This window comes from Dermacentor andersoni, chromosome 2 (assembly GCF_023375885.2).
Source record: "Dermacentor andersoni chromosome 2, qqDerAnde1_hic_scaffold, whole genome shotgun sequence".
NCBI classification, from domain to species: Eukaryota; Metazoa; Arthropoda; class Arachnida; order Ixodida; family Ixodidae; genus Dermacentor; species Dermacentor andersoni.
Genome location: NC_092815.1, coordinates 23,966,794 through 23,993,060, shown reverse-complemented (window position 1 = coordinate 23,993,060; position 26,267 = coordinate 23,966,794). Strand labels below are relative to the sequence as shown.

Sequence of the window (26,267 nt, the reverse complement as noted above, 5' to 3'; positions counted from 1 at the left end):
ATCACATCAAAATGACAAACTTGCAAAGTAATTATTCACACCTTGTAGGCTGTAATAAGACAACACATTTTTCTTGGTCTCCTCATACTACTCAGGTCAATTTACTATAACACAGCGCTTATTAAACATACAAGCAGAATTTTACATTGCTCACGTCGACTAAGATCGATCGAACAAGTAACATTGTGGGCGGTAAATGCTGAAGCTATCACAGCTGTCTCTCGCCTAAGCGGAAGCGCGCGAGGTTCTCGCTTACTACAAAACAATTAACACTAGCACATTAATCAACGTTACATAAAAAATCAGTACGCCGACAAAAAAAAAAAGAAGAAAAAGAAAGAAAAAGAGGAGCGAAAAACCTGGGTGCAGCGGGCAAATTGTATCTGCTAGTATTTACTCTGTTTTGAACACACTGTTCTAGAGTCGCATAGTCAGAACAACCGTACAAGCAACACAGCGAATCAGGCGAGTTAGTAGGTTAACATTCTTGGCGTATATGTGCAGCGCGACAGAGACATATAGTTCATTCTTTGCCCCGTATCTGTGTCACGCTGCACATGTATGCCAAAAATCGTACAAGTGAACAACCTTTCATGCCAGGCGTACGTACGCATCTCAGCGATAAGGGTGTTACTCGAGATAAATGTTGCTTTAGTATAAACAAGGCAAACTCACCTCTGTAAACAAGGTGAATGCACCTCGCATATCGTGGTCCCTTTCGGAGCCGGCTGGCCTCGGCCCACACGCAGTGCCCATACTAGTCGCCGGCGCACGTCTATCCCTCCGCACTACACCGCGTAAAAGGCTTTGCCACTTTACGTGTGGTTTGTGCAGTATGGTGCGCTGCATCCAGTCATACTGGAATACAAGTGTCAATATGATGTGTTTCGTATCACTTCACCAATGTCCTTGACTTAATATCGTCGGATACCGTACCTGAAACACGGAGCCGATGAATGCAGCACACGTTCGATGTTCCGCTGATTGCAATGTCGGTGGCATTGACGGAAACGACGAGTCGGCATCACGCCCGTAAAGTTGGCTTCGCAACGGCGCAGTTGAACATTTGTCGTCATCTTGCACCACGTGATAGCAACGTAAACCACGCAAAGACGGTAGCGTAAAATCGGAGAAATAGCGCGCGTACGCTAAACGCTAAACAGTACTGGTCGTTTAGCGTTCTGCGCATGCGCATTTCGACCCCGCTATTCCGCGCTAAACTAAAGCTGTTTATTATCCTAATATGGTTAAGAAAACGCCGGAGTTGCCCTTTAACGCAATCGGCAGGGTTGTTGGCGCGATCAAGTGACGCAGACTTTAACCAAGGAGGACGCAGATATAAGAAAGTTTTGGTCTGTCTGTAAACGTATTGCAGTTCACGGAATGCCTGGTTGTGGAGACGGTGGCGCGAGCGGCCAAGTAGGTGGCACCATCTTGTGACGCAGAGTTTAACCACAGAGGAAACGGCTATTATTTCGGTAACCAACCATGTTCTACTTGCTGCTGGTGTATAGGTTGTCGGCCGCGACGTAAACGTAAACATTAATTCTGCATATTTTTCATTCGACGAGAACACGCATGTAACAAAAACATTTCTAATGCGGTGTGGTCAGACAAAGCGTCGCAAGATGTCGCTACCAAATATTTACATTAACGTAGGTGATATACCAGGGTGTCTACCTAGTTGACATTTCTCAATTCCCTGAGTTTTCCAGGTTTTCCCTGAGTGTCATTGCGAAATTCCCTGAGTGACGTAGAACTTTGTTTTATGTCAAGACGGGCTGACACCATGTCGCCCAAAGCTTTTACTCTCTAGTGAGCATGTTCAAAAATAAAAAAAAACGACTTAATCCAGTTTGAATATTAAGGAGTAGTGTTTATTTCATTCAAAAAGAAAACAGAATGGTTAGTAAAATGCACAGCTAATAAAATATCTGCGAAAAAGAAAAATGGTAAAACCCACTGCGAATCGAGTCGAACATCCTCAAATACGAATAAAATGAATAAGCATACAGAAGCAAATATTTTCGAACATAGGCTATTTGTAACAACTAATAGCAAGCTCAATGGCATAAAGAGCAAGTTTTGTCACAAGTGAGATCCTCTCTCAACAGCTGGTAAGTCAACGTCAACTATCCTGACATATGCTGAAGCAAGGTAGCAAGGTCACCTAGAGAACGATGTGCCCTAATATACGCTTAGCCTACCCACAACGCCTCGTTATTGCGTTTCACTCCTTTAAAGAGTTTGATAGAGGGACACCTGCATCTCGGCTTCAGGCAACACTTTGTTTTTTGAAATCAAGCTCCTTCAAAGAAGCGGCGGCATGCTTTCTTTCCTATTTATTCATAAATGCGTAGGTCCTTTCCGTTCTCGTCCTCCTTGCGCCGCGCGTTCACCCCACGGACAATTTGAGGCATCCTCTTGGTCATTTGTACAGTCAACGTCCCATTTTTTTGTACTCCCTAGGGGCCTCGAAAACGTCCGAAAAATCGGGCTGTTCGAAAAAAATGAATGCATGTCTTTTATTGCCCTTAAGGGCGCAAGTCCCCACAGGGACATACGAAACAGCTCCGAAAGCCTGCCAGTACACTTATTAGGCATATCGGTGCTCGTACTGTGACAGGAGATGGCGGGTGCACGCGTGTATAATTGAGGAATACGTACTGTGTCCCGTGACAATTGTCCCTTCGTACTCTCATGCTTCACCGCAATACTTTTGCGTTTGCTTCACAGCGTAACATTACTTTCTTGAGGCGAAGCTGACTTTCGGGAACTAGCATTATGCAACGCACCGAGCTTTCCGAGCTTCGAAGCCAATCGCGAGGACCACAAAGGCGGATTCGGTGCCATTGCTGACAGCGGCGAATTCGTTCAATGAAAAAAACGGCACAGAACGACAAGAAGCTTAATAGCTAGCGTCGAAGCAGCTAAGCCTAGCGTTGCAGCGTTAGTACCAACGGATCTGCGTGCGAGAGAGCCGGTTCGAGGCGGCGAGGTAATCAAAATGGCGGCGGCGGTCGCTTTGATTAATGCCGTTTCGGACCTGCGGTCACGACAGAAAAGTTCGGAGAATCGGACGGCGAAGGGTTGTTGCGTCTGAAATTTCAGACGTTTTTATACGTTGACTCTATGGCGCACGTGGTGGTGCCGCAAAACCGTCCGAATTATCGGTCGTCCGGAAAGTCGGTCGTTGACTGTAAGCAGGAACTCCGCCAGCCGACGACGGGGCGTCAAAAACGATTCATTACGATTCCTCTGTGTGACTCGAGCCAGCATTACCGCGACTTTCGTTCCCTTTCAATTAAATTACAGCTAATTTTTCCTGATAGAAGCACAAATTCCTTGAGTACTTCTAGACTATTCAAAATCCCTGAGAATTCCCGATTTTCCCGGTTGGTAGACACCCTGTGATAATAATATAGAATGGCAATGCAAGCCATAAAATGAGAACTGTCGAAGTGAATGAATGAATGTTTGACGTTTAATAGCGCAAGGGCCAGGTATGGCCAACGAGCGCCATGCTACTGTTAATGAGTTCGCAGTGGACTAATGAGTTCTGTAAAGTTAATGTAACGTGGCTGAAAAGGGGTATAAAAGAGTTGATGAAAATTACATAAAATCTACGTGTAATAACATTACGGCAATCACTTATGACGTGTACTATGAACACTAAAATGCATCGCGAAAAAATGACACTACATAAAAATATGTGAGATGTTAAAATTGGCTAGAGCACTACTGCCTCGGCAGAGCCATTGAAACACAAGGGCCTAGAGGCATGTGCTATACGAAACAACTATCACAGTGGCATCCTCTGAAGAGAGGAAGCACTACGAATGTATGGGGCTAATAACATGTAACACAACATCCTTCAGGAAACCTGGGACTGCGTTAGTGTCTAAGAGCGGTTCTGAGCCGAGTAGCATTACAGGATGAAGGGGGATGTGCTGCCGATATGCTAGGGGAAAATGTTGTTTTCTCTCAGATTCGGCTTCTCGACACTCCAGGAGGACGTGGAGGACGATCAGCCTCTCCCCGCATCTACCACAGGTTGGAGGTTCATTTTCAGTAAGTAAAAAGTTATGGGTGCCAAATGTTTGTCCTATCCTAAGACGACAAAATAGGACATCTGTTCGGCGTGATTTTGTTACAGAAGGCCAGAAACCTAATTGCGGCTTTATTACGTGCAGCTTATTATTTGTTTTCATATCCCACAAGCGTTGCCAGTAGTTTAGTAGTTTCGTAGTTTCCTGTGCAAGAAGGGCCTCATACCTGTGACAGGGACTGCAGCGGTAGGATTAACAGAATGCGATGCAATGGATGTGGCCATCTGGTACGCTAGAACGTTACCCTCGATGCCCCTATGGCAAGGCACCCAGCATATAACCACATGCTGGTTAGATATATACGCTTTACAGAGGACGGAATAGAGTTCAATAATTACTGGATTTTTGTGCTTACAGAATGACAAGGCCTTCACAATACTTAGGGAGTCCGTATATATAACTGATTTTTGGAGTTTTGATTTCCTTATATGCTTCACAGCCGACAATAGTGCGTAGGCCTCAGACGTAAAGATACTTGTTTCCGAATGCAGTACATCAGATTCCGAGAACGATGGATCGACGGCTGCGTAGGACACCCCGTCGCGTGACTTCGATGCGTCTGTGTAGAACTCCGTGCAGGAGTGCTTGTACTGCAGTTCCAGGAAATGCATTCGGATTTCAATCTCTGGAGCGTGCTTTGTAACTTGTAGTGTTAAGAATGGCGAGCTGCAAGGAAAAATTGCCACCCAATTACGACTGGGGGACAAGGCGCGCATCCCCCACTCTCCGTCGCTGCAGCTAGACTGCGTTCGAAGAAGCGGGCTTTGTGCTGAAAACCGCCTCCATCCACGAGCCCCATCTCCGTTGTGACGAAACGGGTTCGACGGACGAACTATTGTGCCCGAGGTCCCCAGCGCGAACCTGATTTCGCTACGCATGAGCAAGCCGCGGCGGGACAACGAGCTACCCAGAATGTCTCCGAGCTTCCCGGAACGACTCCCCTCTGTCGGCGGCTCCAGTCTTTCGCACCTGTGTGTTTGCGTGTGTGTGGGCGTAAACGATACTGCGGAACGACTCCCCTCTGTCGTCGGCTCCTGTCCTTCGCACCTGTGTGTTTGCGTGTGTGTGTGCGTCACCTTGTCGCGGGAGGCGGCTAGTTTTGCGATGACGAAACGAACATTCGCTGCTTTGTATCGCCGAAGGACCGAGCGTTTAAAAACGGCTGTTGGGCGGAGGCTCGACACACTTCTCTCGTGCAGTCAGGTTGGACTGACACTCTTTTTCTTAAGCAGTCATGTTAGACTGATTTAATTTCTGTAAATAAACCCATTTTCCTCGTTCTCGATGAGAAGCAGTTCTTCCCTTCATCAACGTCCTCAGCGTGTTTAAGTTGGACGGCGGCATGGGCCAGCTACCTTCGAATTCATGCCGGACTCCAATCTTGGCAACGGATCTCGAGCGATGGGATTGAGCCCCCAATCCTGACAGTAGGAAAGATATATCACATTGTCTTAGCTGCCACTACCAAGGAGGTAGTAGCTTAGCTGGAGGCATTAAGCGATGTTTGAGGAGTGGGACATCCATTTCAACGCTAAGCTCCCTCACACGCAGTAAAAAGGGCTGTCTTACTGATGGACGATTACGAAAGAGGGTAGCACATCTCATATCGTTAACGGTATTAAAATACGGATGTTAAGGATTAGAGTGAGCTTTTAGAAAATATGTTTGGCTGATGTACGTTCTCTGAAGATGGTGTGTCCACTCATTTGGTTCTACATATAAGCTTTCAATGGGACTTGTTCTGAAAGCGCCAGTGGCCAGTCGGATTCCTAGATGGTGGACCGGATCTAGAATTTTTAGCGCACTAGGGGCAGCAGAATGATAGATCACGGCACCATAGTCCACTCGTGATCGAATGAGGCTCTTGTAAGGATTCATTAAACGTTTCCTGTCGCTGCCCCATGTTGTATGGGATAAAACTTTCAGTAAGTTCATTGTTTTTAAGCATTTCACCTTGAGATACTTTACGTGTGGAATAAAAGTTAGTTGAGAGTCAAGTATGATGCCTAAGAACTTGCCCCATGTTGTATGGGATAAAACTTTCAGTAAGTTCATTGTTTTTAAGCATTTCACCTTGAGATACTTTACGTGTGGAATAAAAGTTAGTTGAGAGTCAAGTATGATGCCTAAGAACTTGTGCTCTTTGTTCACAGGTATTATCTGCCCATGCATTTCGATATTGGGATCTGCAATGGGCCCTTTGTTTCTTGTGAAAAGCACACAAGAACTTTTGTTGGGGTTCACTTTAAATCCGTTTTGATCTGCCCATTTGGACACTTTGATCAAGCCCTGTTGTACTTGCCTCTCGTACACTGCAAGGTTGCAGGATTTGAAACCTATTTTTATGTCGTCTACGTAAACGGAATAAAAAATGGCTGGCGGTAATGAAGCACGAAGGCTGTTCGTCTTCACGATAAAGAGCGTGCAGCTAAGCACACCTCTTTGGGGTATACCAGTTTCTTGTATAAAAGGTCGCGATAATACATCGCCGACTTTCGCGCGGAAGGTACATTTGGACAAATAGCTTTCTAGTATGTTTAACATATTCCCACGAATGCCCATTCCCGATAAGTCTCGCAAGATCCCGTATCGCCACGTTGTGTCATACGCCTTCTCCATAGCGAGGAATATCGATAAGAAGAACTGTTTATGTACAAATGCATCACGGATAGTTCCTTCAATGCGCACAAGATGATCAGTCGTGGACTGCCCTTCTCTGAAGCCACACTCATAGGGATCAGGCATATTGTTCAGTTCAAAGAAATGTATTAGTCTACGATTAATCAGTTTTTCAAATAGCTTACACAGACAACTTGTAAGAGCTATCGGGCGATAACTTGCCGCCAAGAAAGGGTCTTTACCCAGCTTCAAGACGGGAATAACAATAGCTTCCAAACCCACTAAAAGGACGCCGGACTCGAATCTTGTTGATTCGAAAATAAAAGTTTGCGCTCTCTCCTTCCATGAGGATGGGAGGTATCCGACGGCCTAGATAGAGTTGAAAAGTGCCAGAAGTGTCATTTGTCTCTCTGTGTAAGTTCTTAATCACGTCATACATGAGTCTATCAGGTAACGGTGCAGAGCTTCTACATGTGCTCAATGCAGCTTTAAGCTCAGTGATATTAAAATGACAGTTGTATGATTCATCCGGACAGCATTTACGATCTAGTGCATTAAGTTCAGCTAGTTGTTTATATTTGAGGAATGATTTTGTGTAATGTGTGCAGCTTGATATATGTTCGAAGTGTTCGCCCAGAGCATTGGCCTGGTCTTCCACGGTAACCCCTTGGTCGTCCACTAAGGGCAAACGGTAGATTTGTGGCCCCTTTAGATTTCTTAAGCCATTCCACACTTATGCCTCCTGCGTGTATGAATTAATGCCGGAGAAGAACCTCACCCAGCTTTCTCTGTTTGCCTGACGTCGTGTCCGCCTTCCCTGTGATTTAATTTGTTTAAACTGAATTGGATTTTCTGCATTAGGCGATATGCGTAATACGCCCCATGCCTTGTTCTGTCTCTTCCGCGCCTCTCTACAGTCTTCGTTCCACTAGGGAACACGTCTTGTAAGTGAACTACCATTCGTCTGCGGGATAAAATTTTCGGCTGCATCAATAATAAAAGCGGTAAAATATGCAACAGCATCATCTATAGTAAATTCTCGTGGTAAATAAGATGATTCTTTAAAATACTCCCAGTCTGCCGATGCTAATTTCCATCGAGGAAAATGTGGAGGGTTCTTATGCAGAGTTATCAGGTTTAAAGTTACAGGAAAATGGTCACTTTCATACAATTTATTGATCATGGACCATTCTATGTGAGGCAGAAGAGAAGAGGAACCAATTGCTAGGTCTATCGCTGAATATGTGTTGTGTTGGACACTGTAATACGTCAGCTCCTTCTTACTTGAACAGGCAGGCACTAGAGGTCAGAAGAAAATTTTCAATAAATCGGCCTCTCGCGTCGCATCGCGAATCTCCCCATATCGTGTTGTGGGCGTTAAAATCACCTACGAGTATGTAGGGGTCAGGAAGCTGATCAATTAGGTTATAGAAATCGGTTTCCATGAAGTGATAGTTAGGAGGAATTTGTATAGAGCACACAGTCACCAGTTTGTTAAAAAGGATTGCCTGAACTGATACTGCCTCAAGGGGCGTCTAGACGGCGATCTGTTGACAAGCTACAGAGTTGTCCGCAACTATTGCAACACCGCCGGAGGCATTAGCCTCGTTGCGGTCTTTACGATATATTATGTACTGACGAAGAAAATTTGTGTATGTGGGTTTCAGATGTGTCTCTTGAACACACAGCAACCTTGGGTTATGTTTGTGTAGGAGTTCTCTAAAGTCGTCAAGGTTATGAAGAAGACCTCCAACATTCCATTGTAGTATTTCTGTCTCCATTATGGGAAATGTGTTGGGTGCTGTGTGTTTAAGAGATTGAGATTAGTTCACGGGCCCTTTGGAGGCGCCGTGACGGGAGTTTTGTCTTTTTTGGAGCGATCGAGAGCGCCTCGCCGCTCCTTAGGCGCTGGTGGCGCCGTCTTGCTGGTAGTTGTGCCCATTGCCTTTTGCGAGGCACTGGACACGCGCTCTTCCGAGCGCTTTGTTGGACGTGGTCTCGGAACGTTGGATGAGACCTTTGAGGCCACCTGCCCGGAGGTGGATGACCTCTTCTGCTGCGGTGGCGGAGCAGTGATAGCTGCAACCGCCACGGGGGCAGATGGCGTAACTGCCGACTCACTGCTTGTGGGTCGGAATCTTTTGTGTCACTGCCCCCTGACGCGTCACATGGGCAAAAGTGTTCTTGGGAAGGTAGGATACCTGCCTAAGTACCTCCTTGAACGTATATTCTCCTTCACTTTAATTGTTACAATTTACTTTTCTTTTTCCAGGATGGGCACGACCGCGAGTATGCGGCGTGCTCCCCATTACAGTTTACACAGTGGAGAGAGTTTTCACAAAATTCAGAGGTGTGGTCACGGGCACTACACTTCGCGTAGGTTTGGCAGCCAAACGCTGGCATTTGAAACATCTGAGGAGATTTGGCTCGTATGGCCTAACATGGAGCTTAATGTAGCCGGCCTCAAAGGACTCGGGCAGGACACATGAATCAAAGGTGAGTATTAGGTACTTGGTTTTAATTTCTTTGCCATCCCGCCTCATCCTAATTCTCTTGACATTGACAACATTCTGCTCACTGACAACATTCTGCTCACTTCTGCTCACAAGATCTCAGCCTCTGTCAGTTGGAGCAAATCATCATCAGAGACAACGCCGCGGGTAGTGTTCATAGTGCGGTGTGGAGTTACTGTCACTTGAACATCTCCAAATGACACTAGACTGGGCAACTTCTCGTACTGTTTCTGATCATGCAGCTCCAAGAGGAGATCACCACTTGCCATTATTGATGCCTTGTAGCCTGGACCAAGAGCATCAAGGTAAAGACTTGGAAACTAAAAAAGGGGAGATTGTTCGTACTTGTTTGTCTGATTTTTCTGAGTGAATGCCAGGATATCGTGGGAAGTTCGGCCTTTGACGTCCAAAGAACTGGAACACATCTTCGGTGCGCCCTCTTTTCTGAGGGCGATCAGGAAGGAGAGGGAAGGAACTAGCCATAGACAAATGTAATTTTCGGCAATAACGCCACCCGCCCACCCTACAAGGGGACGCTACAGTGACTGTAAAAACAGGTCCTGCAAACGCCAGCTGTACGTTATCACTATAACCAAATATGAAATAACCTAGGTTGGCTATTCACACAAGGTTAACCCTGGCGCCTGGAAAAAACTGGAAGTAAAGGGAAGCCAGGAGAAGACAGGAAAGATCGAACGTGAAAGAAAGACGAAGGTTGGAGGGAGAGCGAGAGACAGGAAAAGGCAACTACCGATTTCCCCCGGGTGGGTCAGTCCGGAGGTGCCGTCTACGAGAAGCAGAGGCCAAAGGGGTATGTTGCCTCCGCCGAGAGGCCTTAAAGGTCCTGACACTCAGCATCGGCTCAACCCCCAGGACCCCTTTTCCCAGGACGCGGCTAAGCCACGCACGGTTAAACGCGGGAGGGTCCAACCCTCGCGTGCTCGGGTACGTGGTGTCGCAACACACCAAACGCCTGCTGACGCAGACGCCCCTGCGGGAAACTGTCGAAGTGGGTGGAAAAAATTACGAACCCTTCCCCTACCGGGAAATGGGGGTAAGCGAAGCTTGTCTTGCGTGCACCTGATCCTCGTCACGGTTAAGCAACCAACAAGTAAAGGTGCCGGATTGCTTCGGCCTCCCGCTCCCTCAGCTCGGTATCTTCTCGTTGCTGTCGGACTGCCTGGACTCGACCGGCTCTAAAGGCGCGTTTAAACTCCGACGTTATCGGTGCGCGGACGAGTGTCGTTAAACTCCGGGCGCGTAGGTCGCGTCCGGTTACGTTGGCGGCGCAAGTGCCTCGAACCATCGGGCGAACCATAGACGCTGTTGTGCTCGCCAACGTGACATAACGTGTGCGCACGTTCACGCTACGTCGGACTATATTTAGGCCTTAACGACGGGATCGGCGCGCCGACGGCGAGCCTTCGGAAGCGAAACGACTCTGACTGGTTGGGGAATCCTTGCTAATGAGTCCCTCTCTGGCGCCGGCGCAGCTGTAAACTCATCAAACCGCCCTACCAGCAGCTGCTCTGCTCTGGGAGCAACTTCGTTTCTGCGTGAGCAGACCATCACCGAAACTTGTGAGCCAATACAAGCTTCGCTTGAAAAAGAGATCGGAGGACGCTTAGGCTTCGCCTTTAATAGTGGAACGGGATAGCATTCAAGGATGCCTGACTACTTCTCACGCTTCCGGGCAACTGAAGTTTATGTAACCATAATGGTCCCCTGGAAACGCTCGCGGCGAACGACATATGCACGAAGGCGGGCTTTCTGGTCGAAACGCGGCCACTTGCAGGGGCCGCGATGCGGCGGGGGCGAGCGCTATCTGGAAGTCTTTCAACGAAGCGGGCGAGCTGCTCCGTGGACTCTGAGATATTTACGCACCGGCGTGCGCAAATGGCGGACGCCGTCTCCCGTCTGTCCATTGTAGAAACGCTGGAAAAGCGGTTTGTTTGAGTTTTCGCGTAACAAAATTATGTTTTCTCGTATATTAAAATTGCAATCTAGGATCTATAATGTAAGTCGTAGTTTACGATTTTTCCACATATTTTAGCTTGAGAAATTCAATTAGTTCATTGAATTTCTTGCGTCACATGAACGGCCTGGGATGTGTGGCTCGAAAATATTTTTGCCAACACGACGTCTGACGCCAGGCGCGGGACGCCACAGCCGACGCCGGATTTTCTGCGACACGGGATCCTTAACGCTATCGCGTTAATATCCGCAACAAGATGAGGCATGTGTATGCTGCAACAAAAATCCGGAGGCCATTCAGCACGTCCTAATGGAATGCGAAGGGATTCACCCGGGGAAACCCATAGGTAATGTACACCTTCCAGAAGAACTTATTATTATTATTATTATTATTATTATTATTATTATTATTATTATTATTATTATTTAGGTCTGGTGACGCGCATTCACCTTCAAATTACAAGCCAATTTCTCTAACAAGTGCGCCATGTAAAATTCTAGAGCATATAATACACTCTCCGTCTCATCAACTTCATAGAAACAAATTCATTTTTTTCATCTCGTCAGAATGGGTTCCGTAAATCGTTTTCCTGTGATACTGAACTTATTTCATTTACACATGAAATCTGTGCCGCGTTCGATAATGGATTTCACATTGACACCATCTTCTTAGACTTTTATAAAGCATCTGATCTCGTCTCTCACCAATTACTTTGTCTAAAATTATATACACTCAACATTGACCCTAATATTATCTCATGGATTGAAAACTTCTTATCTAATAGAACACAATTTGTCTCAGCTAACAATTTTGACTCTTCGCTTTGTCCTGTCAGTTCCGGGGTGCGCAAGGTTCTGTTCTCGGACCCTTGCTTTTTCTCATTTATATTAATGATTTACCTAACTGTGTAGCATCCTCTGTAAGGTTATTTGCAGACGATTGTGTCATTTACAGAGTAATATCAAATTCTGACACTCTAAAACTACAATCTGATCTAGACAAGGTAACTAACAGGTGCGACACTTGGAAAATGCGACTTAACAGCTAAAAGTGGAAACTAATGAGGGTTTCCCGCCATATTGCTTCGTCTAACCTATCCAACTATCACTTGATGAACTCTGTACTCGAAGAAGTCAGTTCCTACAAATACGTAGGCGTCCACATAACATCTCATTTTTCCTGGCAAACACACATAAACCACATCACAAACAATGCTAACCGTACGCTTGGTTACCTACGTCGCAATTTCTCCATGGCACCCGCTAACTTAAAGCTACTTCTGTACAAAACACTAATACGTCCTAAGCTTGAATATGCCTCTTCTGTATGGGACCCTGGCTTAGATTACTTAACAAATTCGATAGAATCCATATAAAATCTTAGCGCACGTTTCATTCCTATTAACTATTCTCGGACATCAAGCGAAACATGTATGAAGGCTACTTTAAACTTCCCTCTCCTCTCATCCCGTAGGAAGTTAGCACGCTTATCACTGCTGCACAAAATTTATTACTACAGTCCGGAATTAAAAAGTGAACTTTTGCCCGAACCTATATACATATCATCTCGTACTGACCATCGCCATAAATTGAGCGTTCCACACTGTCAGACGAACCTATTTTTTATTCATTTATTCCTAAAGCTACCAATGGAGAAAATCATCTGCCGGCCTCAATTGTTAGCATAACTGATACATCTGCTTTTAGAACTGCTATTGAAGAATACTTTCGTTAATCCGCACTTTATAATTTCAATTTTTTATTATTATACCCTGTTATCTGCACATGCTCTGTATTTGGTTCCACTCCCTTCTGTAATGCCTTCTGGCCTTGAAGACACTATAAATAATATAAAAAAATAAAGAAAATTAAATTTAGAGTGGACGGAAGCATCAACTGGTCCACGGTCGAGATAAGCAAGAGAAGTTTGAGTATTGGTGGAAAAAAGCAGGGAAGAGATTGATATGACCGGATCCGTTACAGGCATATAGGTAGCGGTACAAGGTAAATAGAGAAGTTTTGAGGAAGAGAAAAAACAAACAGATTAGAGAGGTATACAGAAATGCTAGAATTAAAAGCATGTGTAGCATATCTGAGTAACTCAAGCAGGATAGGAGAGTATTTGTCACCAACCTGTTTCAAAAGGGAAGCCAATAAGTCACCATCTTCATGGGACAAGTTAACGCTCTCTAGTATTGCAGTAACCAACCATATTCTGGTTAGCTGCTGGTGTAAACGATAACGCATAGTCTTTTGAAGACAGTCATGGCTGACTTTGCGCGGGTTTGGCGCATCTGGGTATCTTTTAAGCACTTTCTGAAGAAAAAAAAAACAGTTCTCTCGCGCCTTGAGAACGTCGTAGCGAGTCGCAATACGTATCTGCATGTAGGTATCAACGAGCCGAAACTCAAGACTTAGTCACAGAGCAGTTAAACTTCACCATACGGGTGTAATTAGTGCCAATATAGAAAAAATTAACCACATTGCGCCATACCCCTGTCAATGGAGCACCGACGCATATAGAGATGTTGAGGCAAAGCCACCGTAAGGCGCACTTTCGGGGAATGGAGCGAGCTCGCTTGGACTAAACAGAGCTTGCGCTAGGCAATGGTGTCTGGAAGGCAGCTTCGTCGGTGTCCACAATAAGTGAGAATTAGTCGTAGAGTAGGCAAAATTAACCATACGGGCGTAATTAGCGCCAATATATTCGTGAAAGAACCACGTCGCACCATATCCCTGTAAAGCGTGCATCGCCGTAGGTGGAGACAAGTTGAGGCAAAGCCGCCCTACGGTAAACTTTTGGGAAATTGAGCGAGTTCGCTTGGACTCAAGAGGGCTTGCGCTAGGCAATGGTGCCTGGAAGGCGGCTTCGTCGGTGTCCACAATAAGCGAGAATTAGTCGCAGAGTTGGCAAAATTAACGATACGGGCGTATTGAGTGCCAATATAGTCAAGGAAACACCATATTGCACCATACCCCTGTGACGCATGTACAGCCATAGACAGAGAAACTTGCGGCAAAGCCGCCCTACAATACACTTTCGGGAAATGGAGCGAATTCGCTTGGATTAAACAGGGCTTGCGCTAGGCAATGGTGTCTGGAAGGCAGCTTCGTGGGTGTCCACAATAAGTGAGAATTAGTCGCAGAGTAAGCAAAATTAACCATACGGGTGTAATTTGCGCCAACATATTCCTGGAAGGATCACATCGCACAATACCCCTGTAAAGCGTGCACCGCCGTAGGTAGAGACAAGTTGAGGCAAAGCCGCCCTACGGTACGCTTTTGGGAAATGGAGCGAGTTCGCTTGGACGCAAAAGGGCTTGCACTAGGCAATGGTGTCTGGAAGGCGGCTCTGTCGGGGCCCACAATAAGCGAGAACTAGTCTCAGAGTAGGCAAAATTAACGATACGGGCGTAATGAGTGCCAATATAGTCAAGGAATCACCACGTCGCACCATACCCCTGTGACGTATACACAGCCGTAGACAGAGACAAGTTGAGGCAAAGCCGCCGTAAGGAAGACTTTCGGGAAATGGAGCGAATTCGCTTGGACTAAACAACAGGGCTTGTGCTAGGCAATGACGCTTTGAAGGCGGCTCCGTCGGTGCCCGCAATAAGCGAGAATTAGTCGCAAAATAGGCAAAATTAACGGTACGGCATAATTAGCGCTAATATAGTCGAAGAACAACCACGTCGCACCATACCCCTGTAAAGCGAGCACCGCCGTAGATAGAGACAAGTGGAGGCAAAGCCGCTCTACGGTACAATTTTGCGAAATGGAGCGAGTTCGCTTGGACTAGGCAATGGTGTCTGGAAGGCGGCTCCGTCGGTGCCCACAATAAGCGAGAATTAGTCGCACAGTAGGCAAAATTAACGATACGGGCGTAATGAGTGCCAATATAGTCAAGGAACCACCACGTCGCACCATACCCCTCTAAAGCGTGCACCGCCGTAGATAGAGACAAGATGAGGCAAAGCCGCCGTAAGGAACACTTTCGGGAAATGGAGCGAATTCGTTTGGACTAAACAGGGCTTGTGCTGGGCAATGGCGCTTGGAAGGCGGGTCCGTCGGTGTCTACAATAAGCGAGGATTAGCCGCAGAGTAGGCAAAATTAACGATACGGGCGTAATGAGTGCCAATAGATCTATTCGATTCAGCCAAGTGTCTGTGCACCCTCTGCACCTATGCACGGTGCGCTGCACCTAGGCCTTCGATTCCCCAAGGTGCAGCGGTGCACCCTGCACCCCCGTGCACGATTGAAATGGGAAGACGCACATCTTGGAAGACGCACCAAGACGCAAATCTTGGTGCGTATTGTCGCTGCTTATTATGGTAGCACACACAGTGAATAAATATACGTGCACGCGGTCAGTGCGCCGGCGTTTCCAAAGAACAAACGAAGCATGCTGTCAAAAGAAGATTGTGGAACTCGATTATCGCCAATGAAGGCTCAGAGTTTGGCGTCGCACAACGTTTAGTAAAGAATATCAGCTCAATTCCCGCAGTACCGATGAAATCGGCGCACTGCCCCTGACAGTAGCACGCTTCCCGACAATGCGGCCAGCGCGCGCCGCCGTAGCAGACGACGCAGATCACGACTCCGGCCCTCAAGCGTCTGCGCCTGCTCGAGCTGCTGCCGCCGCACGACTCCATTGCTTGCCGCATCGCGATGCAATACGTTCCGAGTTTTCCACTCAGTGTGAAACAGACTTTACACGCTTCTATTTGCCTTTAAGAAGATCAGTACGCTTGACGATTATTTTTATGGAGGCAATGCGGCGAAAAGGCAGCGTCTGCTTAGCCATCTAAGTGACACTGAGCAGGTAATTGGAAACGACATCGTATGTGCCGCCGGAAAAATCGTCAGCACATACGATGCGGCACATACATACGGCACATACGAGCTAAAGTCATTTTTGCAGTTTCTCACAATATGTTTGCTACAAATCCGTGTTGTCTCTGATGGCGACAACAGACTTCCATCGACACTGTGCGGAAATGAACAAATTTATCGCTGCATAGCACAAGCACGACATGCGCACACAACTTTAACTAGTACGTCCCTTACAATATGGCACAGAGGCAGCAATGTAGACAGCTTGGCCACTTTTTAACAGTGCTCAAGAGACGGAAGTTGAAAGTATTAGTAATCATTCCTGCTTCGGCAATGCCGGCGCGACCAAGGCGCGGGCGTGTATCGTACAGTAATTCGATCGATCGGTGCAGTGGTGATGCGGGAATGAAGTCCGGTCATGTTCAATGCATCTTACAGATATTGAATTTCTCGGCATGCGTGAGCTTCGGCCACTGCTAGGGCATACAACAGAAGTCGTTTCCATTCTCGCGCAGCGCACACACAAACGAAACACGAGAAAGAAGGCAGGACAAGCGCTCGTGGAACAACTGAAAGTTCTTATATGAATAAAATGATTATATACCGAGTAAATATTGTCACGTGGTGGTGACGTTGAATAACACAGTAGCAATACTGTGAGCGACAAAACTAACTTTTATGGGGCGAACCTGTGCCCACAAAACAGGCTACACTTATAGCACAATGATAGCGGCGAACACGGTCGGCGATCGTCGAAAATCTGATCAGCGGGTTAAGCGCGTCGACTTTTATACAGCAGCCGTCGAATGTTCCAGACTAATCGTTGGGACCCGCGTGCCTTCCACAAAGTTCTACACCATTCGCGTCAGGCGATGAAATCAGATAACAGAAGGTTCGGCGACAACAGACAGCGGATAGAAGCATCGATAACTTCCCAGAAACTTCGGATACATGCAGGCGCGTCCCGCGCTGTGCGATAACATTTGTTAGGCGGCGAAAAGTGGTCGCCCGATAAAGATAAGTACACGCGTCAATATTAAATTCATGCGGGTTACATATAAAAACCGGCATACACTCAGGAGTGATCAATGAACGAGCTCGCTTCGTTTGCCAGTTGTTTACTTCGCTCGCCGCGCCGCAGTAATCCATGTCTGTCGTCTGCATGTTTCGTACCATTTTCTTGTGAATCGGCAGAATTTCACTGGTGGCATCAACACTTTCGTGTTTACATTGGTGTCGTGACAATTAACAACACAATCATAATTTCCGGTCATCCGAAGAGGCGCAGTCGCAAACAAGAGGCGTTTCGCGCGTAGCGCGAACAGAACGCGGGCGCGACCGCTAAGGAAAGCGGGGGCGGGAACCTACACCCGTTGGAGATTAAATCGTTCTGCCAGGGGAGAAACGAGCGCTGGCGTCTAGAATGAAACTTGGCGTGCGGTCGTCCATAAGCGAGAATTAGTCGCAAAATAGGCAAAATTAACGGTACGGGGATAATTAGCGCTAATATAGTCGAGGAACAACCACGTCGCACCATATACCTGAAAAGCGTGCACCGCCGTAGATAGAGACAAGTTGAAGCAAAGCCGCCCTACCGTACACATTTGGGATATAGAGCGAGTTTGCTTGGAATCAACAGAGCTTGTGCTAGGCAATGGTGACTGGAAGGTGGCTCCGTCGGTGCCCACAATAAGCGAGAATTAGTCGCAGAGTAGGCAAAATTAACGATACAGGCGTAATGAGTGCCAATATAGTCAAGGAACAACCGCGTTGCACCATACCCCTGTGACGTATACACAGCCGTAGACAGAGACAAGTTGAGGCAAAGCCGCCTTAGAGTACACTTTTGGGAAATGGAGCGAGTTCGCTTGGACCCAACAGGGCTTGTGCTAGACAATGGCGCTTGGAAGGCGGCTCCGTTAGTGCCCGCAATAAGCGAGAATTAGTCGCAAAGTAGGCAAAATTAACGGTACGGGCATAATTAGCGCTAATATAGTCGAGGAACAAACACGTCGCACCATTCCGTGTAAAGCATGCAAAGCCGTAGATAAAGACAGGTTGAGGCAAAGTCGCCCCGCGGTACACTTCTGGGAAATGGAGACGGTTCGCTTGGACTCAACAGGGCTTGTGCTAGGCAATAGTGCTTGGAAGGCGGCTCCGTCGGCGCCCGCAATAAGCGAGAATTAGTCGCAAAATAGGCAAAATTAACGGTACGGGCATAATTAGCGCTAATATAGTCGAGGAACAACCACGTCGCACCATATACCAGTAAAGCGTGCACCGCCGTAGATAGAGACAAGTTGAAGCAAAGCCGCCCTACCGTACACATTTGGGATATAGAGCGAGTTTGTTTGGAATCAACAGAGCTTGTGCTAGGCAATGGTGACTGGAAGGTGGCTCCGTCGGTGCCCACAATAAGCGAGAATTAGTCGCAGAGTAGGCAAAATTAACGATACAGGCGTAATGAGTGCCAATATAGTCAAGGAACAACCGCATTACACCATACCCCTGTGACGTATGCACAGCCGTAGACAGAAACAAGTTGAGGCAAAGCCGCCGTAAGGAACACGTTCGGGAAATGAAGCGACTTCGCTTGGACTAAACAGGGCTTGTGCTAGGCAATGGTGCTTGGAAGGCGGCTCCGTCGGTGCCCGCAATAAGCGAGAATTAGCCGCAGAGTAGGCAAAATTAACGATACGGGCGTAATGAGTGCCAATAGATCTATTCGATTCAGCCAAGTGTCTGTGCACCCTCTGCACCTATGCACGGTGCGCTGCACCTAGGCCTTCGATTCCCCAAGGTGCAGCGGTGCACCCTGCACCCCCGTGCACGATTGAAATGGGTGCAAGGCAAGGTGCCGCCGCGGTGCAGTGCACCCTTGAACCTTGTAGCGAGTGGGTGCAGCCCGGGACACCATAAGGGCCACCCCCTGCACCTCTTCGTGCACCGCTGTAGATGCGTGCACCGCTGTAGATAGACAAGTTGAGGCAAAGTCGCCCCATGGTACACTTTTGGGAAATGGAGCGAGTTCGCTTGGACCCAACAGGGATTGTGCTAGGCAATGGTGCTTGGAAGGCGGCTCCGTTTGTGCCCGCAATAAGCGATAATTACTCGCAAAATAGGCAAATTAACGGTACGGGCATAATTAGCGCTAATATAGTCGAGGAACCACGTCGCAGCATTCCGTGTAAAGCGTGCACCACCGTAGATAGAGACAAGTTGAGGCAAAGCCGCCACACGTTACACTCTCGGGAAATGGAGCGAATTCGCTTGGACTAAACAACAGGGCTTGTGCTAGGCAATGACGCTTGGAAGGCGGCTCCGTCGGTGCCCGCAATAAGCGAGAATTAGTCGCAAAATAGGCAAAATTAACGGTACGCGCATACTTAGCGCTAATACAGTCGAGGAACAACCACGTCGCACCATTCGCTGTAAAGCGTGCACCGCCGTAGATAGAGACAAGTTGAGGCAAAGCCGCCCAGCGGTACACTTTTGGGAAATGGAGCGAGTTGGCTTGGACCCAACAGGGCTTGTGCTAGGCAATAGTGCTTGGAATGCGGCTCCGTCGGCGACCGCAATAAGCGAAAATTAGTTGCAAGGTCCGCAAAATTAATGATACGGGCATAATGAGTACCAATATAGCGGAGAAACAACCACATTGCACTATACCCTGTAAAGCATGCACCGCCGTAGATATATGTTGAGGCAGAGAAGGCAAAGACGTTGAGTCTTCTTTTTTTTTGACAAGAACACTAATTTAAAACGATAACGCGCCTTACGAGTTGTGGTTAGACCAATCATCCCTGGATGTCGCGAACAGCGTTGCTGCTGCAGCTTACGTCTGCGGGATTTCGGGATTTCTTGAAGCGTTATGCGTTTACGGAGAGAGAGAGAGAGAGAGAGAGAGAGAGAGAGAGAGAGAGAGAGAGAGAGAAGAATACAGGAAGGCAGGGATGTTAACCAGTCAATAGTCTGGTTGGCTACCCTACACTGGGGGAAGGGAGAAGGGGAAGAAAAAGAAAGAAGGGAGAGAGAAGGTGTAGGTACGTGTACGGATAGCACTTCAGTTAAAGTCGCTCGAGCAAACCAGAAGTTCTGAGAAAACACAAAAGTGCCTTCCCTGCCTTCTGAGCCGATGATCGGTCGGGACGGTGCTCTAATATTGTCTGTTCACTCAGAGGACGATCGTCTAGTTTCCTCAATGTGTCGGACAAATACTGTCTTTGTGCTTGAAATTGAGGACAATGGTACAATATGTGGTCAATGTTCTCCTCGCATGCGCAAACATCACATGCAGGACTATCAGCCATTCCAATTAGTGCTGAGTAGGCATTTGTGAAGGCCACTCCAAGCCATAACCGACACAGAAGAGACGCTTCACGCCGGTGCACACCGGCTGGAGGTCTGAGTTGAAGTGACGGGTTTAGTCGGTGCATGCGTTTACGGACAAGCTAATGTTCTCTACTGACTACAGAGGCACACAATGACTTCCAATAATATTTGATGCTGAAGTTTCGCGATTGTTTCATAACTACGCAGAAGCTTACGAGAATACCAGCCAGCTGCTGCGGTGCCCAACTTTTTACGAAGGCTCCGACAAATTTATTTGCACGCTGTAATAATAATAATATTTGGGGTTTTACGTGCCAAAACCACTTTCTGATTATGAGGCACGCCGTAGTGGAGGACTCCGGAAATTTTGACCACCTGGGGTTCTTTAACGTGCACCTAAATCTAAGCACACGGGTGTTTTCGCATTTCGCCCCCATCGAAATGCGGCCGCCGTGGCCGGGATTCGATCCCGCGACCTCGTGCTCAGCAGCCCAACACCATAGCCACTGAGCAACCACGGGGGGTATTTGCACGCTGTAGACGTAATGACGAACGTGTGGTACAGCGTGGTCACAACATCCGGTTTGCATGATTCAATTGGCCGCCTGCTTCAAACCTAAAGCACGCACCATATGCATGAAGTAAATTTGCTTTGAAAATGAATACAGTAAAAAGAAAAGTGATAATAAAACACTGGCACATAGAAGAGAGGAAAAAATACGAAACACGAACAACGCACGCCAGTCATTGCACAACATGTCAGATTTCGAGCACCAAGAAATTGAATCACAATTCAACTCACTTGAATGGGCTCTTCCGCTTCACTTCCTCCATATTCCCCCGATTTCAATTAATTTGAGGGGGTTGACTTGACTGACGGCGAGTGCCTGCAGAGCTAGCTTATAGTAGTTCCAGTGAACAAATAACTGCAGTTTCATTGCAGACCTTAAGCGATGACTTGTTTCTGCAGCACGCAGTGAACACGCACACGAATGCAATATATGATGAAAAAGAAGTTTTGTCTTTAATCATAACTACAACAGGATCAACAATGTCAATATATCAGCACACATTTTTTTTTCTTTTTTTCTGAAGAGCAGGACGATAGTTTCGCTAGTATGGTCATCTCGATGAGCAGTTCTTTAGGTCTGCCACAGAAAGCGGACGTTAAACAAGATACTGAAGGCTTAACAGCGCCTCCGCAAAGAAAGAGAAACCTTTGCATTGGAACGCTTAGACAGGCGGCGTTATTCGAGAAAGGCTCCGCTACGACGTCACTTAGTCATAAGGGAAGACTGCCACACAAAGAACTTAGCGATGGCCAAGCAGTGCAAATAAGCACGCGTTGCTCACAAAAAAAAAAAAAAAGCGTGAGCGTGAAAGAAACTAGGCCTGTGCTTTCAACAGGACAGTACCAAGCTGATTCTCGTTCCGCCAATATTGACAGTTGAGTACATTCTTCACAAGACACTGAAAGAACTGCCATCGGGAAGCCCTTACCGCGAGATACAGGAATGAAAGCGACGCTCGAACGTCAACGACGAAAACGCCGTTTAACGGCAGTAAAAAATCCTTGAAAAGGAAGTTGCGCAAGCCGCTGGTAAGGTTTGAAATATGTGCCTTCTCAATTATATGCCAGTCGTTCAATGTGCAACCAAAAATGAGTACACGCTCGCATGCAAGCAGAACAATGTTCAGTTCCGCTTGCGAGAAACAAATGAGAAGGGCGGCACTGTATCGCACAGACAAGTAGTTTCGACAACACTTCAAGAAAGGTTGCAAGAATGGAAATCTCGCTCCATTCTCTGAGACTCCCTATACTTCACTCTGAAATGTGACATTCCAAAGTGCCGGTTTTACGGTAAAGGCGCCTATCGGATCTCAAAGTTCCAATTAGGGATCGAAGCATCAACGTTTTTAAGATTCTTACATTTCTTGCGCTTTCCGAGAAAGCGCACACACATTTCGAAAATTTCTTCGAGCAGCACATCTGTGCACATGTCAAATAGGTACACCAGATCATTATGCGGTCGCATGGGAACATCATACGGATAAAAATTCCACAAGCTATTCTTATCTAGGATTCGTTCATTTATATACAGACGTACATAAATGTACAGCAGCATTTGTCCAGTGGACAGCGTTTGGCCAATCATTCGTCAAAGCATGTAATCGGATATTTTCAATATTTTTCCAGTTGAGTAACATAGGAAAGTTCGCCCTCGCGTGATCGTTTCTGCAAAACGGAACGTAACCAGACAAATAAAAACTAAAGAACAGGGTATAGAAAAAGGCGTAGTAAACGACGCTGTCATACATTGTGGAATAAATTATTTATAGCTCTGGTGATAATCTGTCTTTGGTTTTCCGGTTAACGTTCCTAGAGACGAGCATTTCTCAGCGGGTGCTACACAGCACATGTCTTGCAAGTGGCAACGACTGCTGCCGTTGTCACCTACGCCACTAGCGAAATAACATGTACAATATTTGTCCGAGCCATGTACTTTTCTAGAGTTCCCGCACATTATTCAGTCAACAGCAACGGGACACTTACGGACACTTTCTCGTGACATTAGCGCAGAACGGCAATCTGGTCTTGTTGCAGAATTAAGCAGCATAACAAAGCGCCAGTAACACCTTTTTGGCATATGCTGTAAGTAGGATGGAAACGCCGTTTAGAACGCTGCGCTGACGTCGACAAGTGGGTCGGTTGAACAACTGATGCCTAATGAACAATGCCGAAAAGATAGACAGCGTCACGTTATCAAAAATCGCTCAGATTATGAATCCTTGTCTGCGCTGTTCGCTGCTTGCAAGTTCAAGGGTTGAATTTTTCAAGTGAGACTCAGAATTACAGCAATCTGCTTTCCTCCCTAGTATTGCAACAAAATTAGTGGTCAGAAGTTGGGACCGTAGCTGAAGGAAAGACAACAAAGGAACACGCAAAGCCTCAATTAGCAGTGTATGAGACGAATCCAATCTGCACGCCAGGCCTGTTCATTTATTTGAGCAGCACACGAAATCACTCCAGCTACGTCATCGGCAATCACGCACGCGCCATCAAGTGTCTGAGGCAGACCCGAATTCACGTGAAGGTGACGAATTGTCAACATTCGTTCACGTACGTAAGTGTTGCCAGCCACACAAACGCGCCACGCTTTGTCTACTGAGAAGTGGTTCATGCGGTCATGACGTAGAACGTTCTTCACGCTATGAAACGATACACAGCTGCTTTCTGACTCACGTTCTCGCACACTTGCAAGGATCATGTACGTCGGATGATTTTGGGAACGCCGATGTCTAGGAATTATGTGAGCAGTTAGTGATCCAGGAAAATGTCTTAGCAACTTCCCATCAAAGCACAATTGTTTCTCAGGTGTGTTTTGAAGGCTTTATCGTCGCACCTGCTGCCAGGCAAAACATAATCGCTGCGAACGAAAATCATAAAGCACTGTGCGTAATTCGCTAATCATCGTGTAAGCTTTCGGACTTAATTTTACAGCGAAGTACCCCAGCCCGCATAGCTCATTCTGTGCTTATACTACACTGCTCATTCGCCGCAAAATTAAGCCAGCATGAGGCGGCTAGCCATTTTGAATGCGGCTGTACACGCCCGCATTTTACTGTGTCCAGAAGGTGGAGGAGTAGAGGCCGAATTAGTTTCAAAATAACACAAATTCGTCAAAGCAGCACACCAGTTCACTCACTACATTTTCTAAGAACAACAGGCTCGTGCAGTGGAATCATCCAATTAATGCTTCCTTTGTGAATCCGCGGGGTCATTCCGCTGTCCAATCACTTCAAAGTGCGCACGCAGGCATCACAGGTCCGACACATCCCGCTTAGAAAGATGCAACTGGCGCGGTGGCGAGGTGGCGGAGGTGGCCGTGTCACCAAACACACCAGTTCGCGCGCATGCGCACACACCAGCACAGAAGGTGTGTCACTATACACCACTGCAGAAGTCGATGGCGGCAGTCTTGCGAAGGCTGCTCACGCACTGTGTAGAAGCAGAACAGTTTGTCTGGGTGGCCCGGCACAGGTGGTACTCCTGTTGTCACCCACGAAAGCCGGCAACGAAATCAAAGATAACTGACACTGACATGTGAAAACAAAACAATTACAAATCGGAAGGAATATAAAATTCATGACCCTCTAGGCTTGAAGGTTTCTTAGGTCCGCGAGGAAATTCAGCAGGCTGTGCTATGACGGCTGCACTGTTGTTTAAGTACGAAGGACTCACGGCTGCACAAGTACGATGCAGAGATAAGCTTCTTGAACACTGCGTCACAATCTCATGTATTCCCGAAAAAAATACTATACTGAAAGAATGTATTGCTGTGGAAGAGTTATGACGCCAAAAACTGTCGACTGCGTATCCGCCAATTTCATCGCGAATAAACCAATCACGCCTCCAGCCAGCATTCAGCACAGTGAACTGCCATGCTGTGCGCTTTCTCCGCTAGACCTAGGCTACAAGTCGTTTCACGTTAAGTGTTTAGTGGTTCTTTTCCGTAAGGGCTGAGAAGCATGTTTCATAAATTTTTCTTTTGTTTGTGTAGCTCTCTGAATGCGCTTAAATCACCTCAACATGCAGTGATCACCAATTATGAACGGCCATGAGAAAGAAAAGCATGAAATGCAAACTTGCGCTACACAGCTGTAAACTTTATCTTTCAAGACAACGTTGGGTCATGGTTATCTATTGCAAAACACTTCAGTGAAAAAAATGACGTATCGGTAAAAAACAAACTTAATCATTTCTCCATACAGTGGTATACATTTCTAATTTCTTTCAAATTAGTGAAGGACTGCCCACAATATACCACGGAGCGGACACCAGTGGTGAATAAAGCGGGAGTTCGAGATAGCACGCACAACGGGGTCGTGACAACACATCCTGTGCCGTCTCAAAAATTCAAGAACTCAGTCGCGTGGTCGGTCAAGGGGTTTAGATTGAGCACAGCAATACAGAGTAGGGTCCACTATGATGCGGGTATCCACAAGAACTCCCGAGTAGCGCGCCACGCACAATGTCGGTGGAGCATAGCGGCATGCTCCCGTGAAGCGCCATTCTGCCGATGTTTCAATGACAGCCGTCTTGCTTCATATATGCGTGATGCTTTCATGTAATAAAACTTGGCTGCCCGTAGCTTATTCTTTTCTGTTTCAGTGCCCTCCTTGATGAGCCTTGGGAATGGATGGCTACTCGTCCTCATGAAATGATGACGCGTTGCGAAATAGTCTCAAGTTTCAAGCCGACCGAAAGTTCAGTTTGACACGAGGAACGGTATCAGAATTGCTTTCCCCTGAGACCGTTGAAGTCAAGCGCTCGTAGCATCATAGACACTAGGGTGCGATGTAAGCGAACGCTTGTCACTCCGAGCACAAAACAACTATCGTCTTGATCAAGAAGAAGCCATTAACGAGAGCCCACCACGGAATCGCACGACTTTGTGCACGCCATGACGGCAGCTGCCGCGCCCGCGCAGACGTCTCTTGCAGTCTGGTCAGTTGAAGTAGTAACATCACGTCGGCTCCGCGTTTCGGTGATCTGGATCGTTCATGCGAAGAAATCAGGCGAACGAGAAACTGTTGAGCTCCAGGACTTGGAGATTGCAAGGCCGCCTAATGGAACGGCAGCTGGCCAACCCCGGCGGTCTATAAGGGGCGGCCGCTCAGCACGGCTGCTACGAGAAGCAGCAGCACCAACAGCCGCGGCGCCGACAGCGACCAGGCTGAGCTGCACTTGAACCGGCAGCGGGTCTTGTAGACGTCGCCCAGCAGGTTGCGCGCCACGCGCAGCAGCGTGGACACCAGCGCGCTCACTTCCTCCTTGCAGCCCGCGTTGTTGGAGGCCGCCTGGAGGCACCGCTCCAGCCGGTC

The 26,267-nt window shown here is 47.2% G+C and overlaps 1 protein-coding gene across 1 annotated transcript in view; it reads right to left on the bottom strand.

Moving 5' to 3' along the window:
- Window positions 1–21,381: 21,381 nt before the first annotated feature.
- The window catches only part of LOC126542817 (uncharacterized), a 491,679-nt gene continuing 486,793 nt past the window's right edge, over window positions 21,382–26,267 (bottom strand). Inside the window, exon 3 of the mRNA XM_050189927.3 lies at window positions 21,382–26,267. This exon is cut by the window's right edge and continues 7 nt beyond it. Within this exon, the coding sequence (XP_050045884.1) occupies window positions 26,043–26,267 (225 nt within the window). The 3' untranslated portion in view covers window positions 21,382–26,042.